The sequence below is a fragment of the Vicia villosa genome, linkage group LG1 (assembly GCF_029867415.1).
Source record: "Vicia villosa cultivar HV-30 ecotype Madison, WI linkage group LG1, Vvil1.0, whole genome shotgun sequence".
Lineage (NCBI taxonomy): Eukaryota > Viridiplantae > Streptophyta > Magnoliopsida > Fabales > Fabaceae > Vicia > Vicia villosa.
In genome coordinates this window covers 153421299-153427566 of record NC_081180.1, presented here as the reverse complement: position 1 = coordinate 153427566, position 6268 = coordinate 153421299, and the positions used below count along the sequence as shown (strand labels likewise).

The 6268-nt window shown below is 42.2% G+C and overlaps 1 protein-coding gene across 1 annotated transcript; it reads right to left on the bottom strand.

Moving 5' to 3' along the window:
- Window positions 1-1754: 1754 nt before the first annotated feature.
- On the bottom strand, window positions 1755-3026 carry LOC131657792 (uncharacterized). The gene has a single exon (XM_058927154.1). The coding sequence runs from the start codon at window positions 3024-3026 to the stop codon at window positions 1755-1757; it is 1272 nt and encodes a 423-aa protein (XP_058783137.1).
- Between the last annotated feature and the right edge of the window lie 3242 nt (window positions 3027-6268).

Here is a 6268-nt window from a genome sequence, read left to right as displayed (position 1 = left end):
ATCCGTCTGAACACATCATACCCACCACCAACCGAGTACGATGCAGCCCCATTGGGAAACCAAATAAATTCATCTTTCTTCTCGGGATTTGGAGCAACGAAATTCAGAATTATGCGCAATTCCGCTAGCTGCTCTTCAGCCTCCTCAGCAATATTATTTTCTAACACCCCAAAATCCCACGCCCAGCTGGAATTCATCACCTGCCCCATGTCATATACCGTTGCGTCTTTATTTACCACAACCTCGAACAGAGTTTCGAAAAGGCTGGAAAATGGAGCTCCCCCAATCCATCTTGTTTTCCAAAACAAAGCTTTCCTTCCATTTCCAATCCTGCAAGAAATAGAATTTAAAAACCAATGTGAATCATTAGACACGAGCGAACCCACAAACATTAGATCCCTCCACCATAGTGAAGATCTTCTGCTATTTGCCACATTAAGTCCCCCGAAGACACACTTCTCCAACTCCCCATATCTATGAACTAGTAAATTCCTCCATATTACATCCTCCTCCACAAGAAACCTCCACTTCCACTTGCATAGTAACGATTCATTAGCTGACAACAAACATCTTACCCCTAAACCTCCCTCCAATTTGCTCTTACAAATTTCCTCCCATCCAACCCATGCTATTCCAGACCTATCCGCCCCAAAACCCCAAAGAAATTCCCTCTGTATCTTAATCAACTCCTTTAGCACACCCTTTGGAATTTTAAAGAAGGATAGATAGAATATTGGTATTGAGTTCAGCACAGAGTTTATTAAAGTCACCCTCCCCCCCATAGACAGAAACCTGCTCTTCCACAGACACAATCTTGTCTTCATTTTATTGATCACCGGGGCCCAAACAGCCATCATACGATGCTTAGCCCCCACCGGAATACCTAAAAAATTAAAAGGAAAACATCCCCTGTCACAACATAAAAATGCCGAAGCCTCCTGAAGAAAATCTTCCGACAAATGAACCCCGTACAAACTGCTTTTTACCAAGGTTGACATACAGTCCCGAAACTAATTCAAATCCCCTCAGCACAGCTTTGATCATTCTAAGATTGCTCCAGGATCCTTCACCTAATACAACAGTGTCGTCTGCAAACTGTAGAAGGTGATGTCTTGTTTCGTTATTTACACTAAAACCCTGAAAAAGTCCCAAACGCACTGCCTGATTCATCATTTTTGCTAACCCTTCTGCCACCAAGGTAAAGAGGAATGGAGACAAAGGGTCTCCTTGTCTAAGGCCCTTTCCCATTGAAAATTCAGATGTTGGACTTCCATTCACCAAGACAGATATAGAGCTGTGACAAATGCTAGCATTGATCCACTTAATCCATTTCTCCCCAAAACCATTCCTCCTTATAACGTAGTTTAGAAAATCCCAAGATACATTGTCATATGCCTTCGCAAAGTCAACCTTTAGGATGAAGCACTCCTATCCCGATCTTGTCGCTAAATCAATAATCTCGTTTAGAACCAACACCCCATCCTGAATCTGTCTGCCTGGAACAAACGCCGTCTGTGCGCTGGAAATAAGCACCCCGATACACTTTTTCAGCCTGTTTGCCATCACTTTAGCCAGAATTTTGTATAAACAAGTCACCAAGCTTATAGGACGATATTCATTTAACCGCTGAGGGTTGTCTATCTTTGGTATTAAAGCCGTGAAAGACGCAGAAATCGCTTTTGGAAGGTTTGCTCTGCTATGAAACTCAGTAACGAAATCAAACACATCCTTCTCAATGATACCCCAGCATTTCCTCAGAAAATTGAAGTTGAAACCATCTGGACCTGGACATTTTCCCCATCACATTCCCACACAACACCTTTCACTTCCTGCATGGTAAAAGGAGCTTCCAACTGTTGGACGACCGAAGACGATAACATTGGAAAATCCAAACCTTCCAATCGGGGACGAGACAAACTAGACTCTACATATTTATCCTCAAAAAACCTTTGAACCTCCTTCACTCCTTCAACCGATTCAACCCTTCCCGTTGAAGAATTCACTCCCACCATTGTGTTCCTCCTCCTTCTACTCTTCAAAGAATTATGGAAAAACTTCGTAATCTGATCCCCCTCCTTTACCCACCTAACCCTTGACTTTTGCTTCAATATACTCTCGCGACGCTGTAAATTATTCCAGAATTCCGAACTTGCCTTTGCTCTATCGTTGAAAATTTGCTCATTCACAGGTGACACCGCTTCCATCACTAAGTCATCACAACCATTTATCTCTGTTACCGCTTTATCTATGATGAGATCAACCCACCCGAACACCGTTTTGTTCCACCACCGTAACCTCTCCTTTAATACTTTGAGTTTCTCCTTAATCACGAAAGCACAGGAGCCTGAAACTTCCATTTTACTCCATTCATCGGGCACAAAACTCACCAATTGCGGATGATCCAGCCAACATTCTAGGGATCGAAACGGTTTTGGACCCCAATTGGTTTTGTTGCATTTCAACCATACTGGACTATGGTCTGAGATATCTTTTTTGCCAATTTCCTGAGACTCAGCAGAAATTAACTCTATGAAACCTTCTGACAACAAAAACCTATCTATTATGCTCATCACCTTCCTTCCACCCCGACACCAAGAAAATTTCCTTTCGCCTGTGGGCAGATCCTCCACCTCCATCAATTCAATGAAATCATTGAATTCCGAAGCTTCCTGAGACCTAAAAAGCGAACCCGTTCCAATTCTTTTTGAAGCACAACGAATTGAGTTAAAGTCCCCGCCTAAACACCATTCACCATCCACCCAACTCCTTCTCAGCGTCAATAATTCCTCCCACATCCTTCTCTTTAAGCCAATATAACAGGAAGAATACACACTAACAAAATAACAGATCACACCTTTAAAGATAGCACAAATGCCCAAAAACCCTTCACCCTTAAAGCTGAAGATAACATCTACCACCTCCTTGTTCCACAACACAAGAATGCCACCTGAAAAGCCCTGAGAATTTTTTGCTGACCATCCCACATTGCTACCTCCCCAAAATGAACCAGCTAAAATTTCAGTCATGTTTTGAATTTTTGTTTCCTGCAAGAAGCATATATCTGCCGCCCCTTTCTTCAAGCTCTCCTGAATTCTCTTCCTTTTCAAAGTATTTCCGCCCCCTGATGTTGTAAGTAACTATATTCATCGGATCACCTGAGAATTCTCCCCCAACTGTGCTAAACGCTCCTTATGATTTCTGTCTTCCATGGATTTAATCTCTTCAACATATACCCTATCCTCCTCCTCCCCCACGATCCCCAGCTCCATAATATCATTCCACACCTTACTTGCCGCCTCTCTAGCTAACTCTGTATCTCTAATAGCCTTATCGCTTGAATTGCCACTCGAATCTCTTCCATCATTTGGAATAGAAGGATATGAAGAATTTGGAATTTGGGGACAACAAGAAATTAGGGATTTCTTCGTTCGGCCAACAGGTATGGAAGACACAGTTGCTTCACTGGACCTCACAGAACAAGAGGTTTTAGGCTGGGCCTGAGATACGTTTTTCATTTTGGGCCCACCCAACACAGATTTATTTTTGTGGCCCAACCATAAATTACCCTTCAAAGGTCTCTTAGCCCTATATGCCAAACCTCCTTTAGGTCTTCTTCTGTTTTTACCATCCTTAACTTTATTCACCTTTTCCAACGTGTCATCCTCACCTTTTTTTTGTCCGAGTTTCCTCTTCCTCCATGCTTGAAACACGTGCCTCAGCATTAAAAGGTTGACCTTCCATAACATCCTTCTCATTGGACGCTAACACATGATACGATGTTTCCCTCCATTCTTTTTGTACCTTTGTTGTTGCCACCGCCCCTACTGTGCTTGTGTCTTTTAGTTTGCGTACAAAATTCAACTTTTCGCCATTTTCCAAACACTTTTCTGACACACCATCACCAACTGTTGTATTCGCAGTTTCACCATCCAAACCACCGTCAACCCCTTGCAACTCTTCATCCCTCCAGCTGGACCCGTCATCATCTCCAAAGGACGACTCAGCCACCATCTCCACGTTCAACTTTGAAGCGTTTTTTGGCATGACAATCCTCACCGGTCCTTGAGAGTCCTCAACTATCTTTATTGAAAAAGCTTCACCATTTACCCTTAAGTTAAATGTTTCATTAAGAACAATATTGTATTTTGTTCTTATCAAGATTCTCGCCACATCAAATTTCTCCTGATTCTGCGTCTCGTCGTCTGAGTAAAGGTATTTTCCCACCGGCGCTGTTAAGAACTGAAAAAACTCCGGACACCAAACATGACAAGGAATGCCATAGCAACGAAGCCACGTGACTCTCTCATTATCCACATCACATGGTTTCCATTTTCGTATCTCTTTGAACCACTGACTAAGCCAATCCTTAGTTTCTTTGACCAAGTACTCCAACTCTCCCTCCACCTTCTCTTCCAGAAGACATTTGTTCGCCCCGATCGGCATAATCTTCACTGAAAAATACCCCTCCATATTAAAATATTCTTGAAGATTGTATGTCATTCCTGGAGACTCAACTATACCCACATATGCTTTTGCAAACCTGACCATGTGCTCCTCTTCCCTATCAAACTCCATATGGGTGAATAATGGTTTCCTTCCTTTATTCTCCACAATCTGAGCATAAGAACGATGAAGGCCCGGTGCATACCATGTATTATGACCTTTCTTGATAGGAATCTGCTCCCTCCTAGGTTGCTTTTCCCCAGTCCTTGGAACCAATCCCTCCCCTCCAAGCTTGCTTCCATTTTGGTTTCTCCTTACACCACCCGCTCTTACAAACTTTGGTAAGTTAGCATGCAACTTTCTCCCTTCGATAAAAATGTTGTCTAACTTTACTGCCAAACGTTCAGCCTCCCTGACGTTGAAGAACCTTACAAAGCCATATCTCTTCCCCCTAACATCCAGCTTTGGTGGTATCACCACCTCATCGACATCGCCGAAATCCGTGAAGATATCATACAGTTCTTTTGCTCCATGATTGGTTGGAAACTCTGTGGTGAAGAAAGAAACGCTCTTGTGTTCTTTTGATTGTCCACCGTCCCTACTCCACCCCTCTTTCCTAGTACCCTTCGTGTCCCACTTTGGCTTCAGCGATCTGCCTATTCTTGATACCCTAGTCCACTCCATGATTTTTCCTGTTTGTTTTAGTGAAGAAAATATTGAAAGTTAGAGAGAAGGGGGAGTTTCTCTCTCTAACATTGAGCTATTAACATTCTGCGATTGATTGAGTTTGAAATCAGCCATAAAATTACATTAAAAGTAAATATTTTAAGAGAAATGTTTTTAAATGACCAAATATATTATTAGAGAGAATACTTTAGTTAAGGGTGATAATAAGTTGTACCAACTACCAAGTTAGACTTTGATAAACTTAACTTTGAAATGTTAAAAAATTCAAGAGCTAGATCTGACTTGTAGTCCATCATTAATATTATATTCGAACCATTTTCAGAGATGAATCATTTCTCACTTCCCTCGCAACATCGGGTTTAGGCAAGCCTGTCTAATGGGACTCTTAGTCAAATTTCTTAGGCAATGCACTTAGATGATCATGTCTGATGAGACTCTTAGTCCCTCAGACTAGGCGTTTAGAATACATTGTCTGATGAGACTCTTAGTCCCTCAGGCGAGGCATTTAGGTAAGCCTGTCTCATGAGACTTTTAGTCCTTCAGGTGAGATGTTTAGATGAGCATGTCTAGTAAGACTCTTAGTTGAGTACCTCAAGCGAGGCGCTTAGATGAGACTGTTTGACGAGACTCTTAGTCCTTGAAACAAGGAGTTTTGATGAGTCTGTCTGATGAGACTCTTACTTGAGTCCCTCATGCGATTCACTTAGATGACTCTGTTTGACGAGACTCTTAGTTCCTTAGGCGAGGCGTTTAGATGAGCCTGTCTAACGAGACTTTCAATTGAGTCCCTTAGGGGAGGCACTTAGATGAGTTTATCTGATGATAATATTTGTCCCTCAGATTAGGCATATAGGTGAGGTGATCCTCCCACATATAACCCATTCATGTTGCCTATGAGGAAAGCAAAGATCTTCTTGTAGAAGTTCATCATTTGTGTATTGCCTTAAGAGGCGGAACAAATCTTCTTGTAGAAGTTCAACGTTCATATATTATCCTTGGAGGCGGCAAGGATCTTCCAGTGGAAGTCCATTGTTCATTTTTTTCTTAGGAGGCGACAAGGATCTTCCTGTGGAAGTCCATCATTCATGTCTTCTCTTAAGAGGCGACAAAGATCTTTCCGTGGAAGTCCAACGCTCAT

What these genes read in the sequence shown, in the direction of transcription:
- LOC131657792 (XM_058927154.1), bottom strand. Translation starts at nt 3,026, where the DNA reads ATGACTGAAATTTTAGCTGGTTCATTTTGGGGAGGTAGCAATGTGGGA.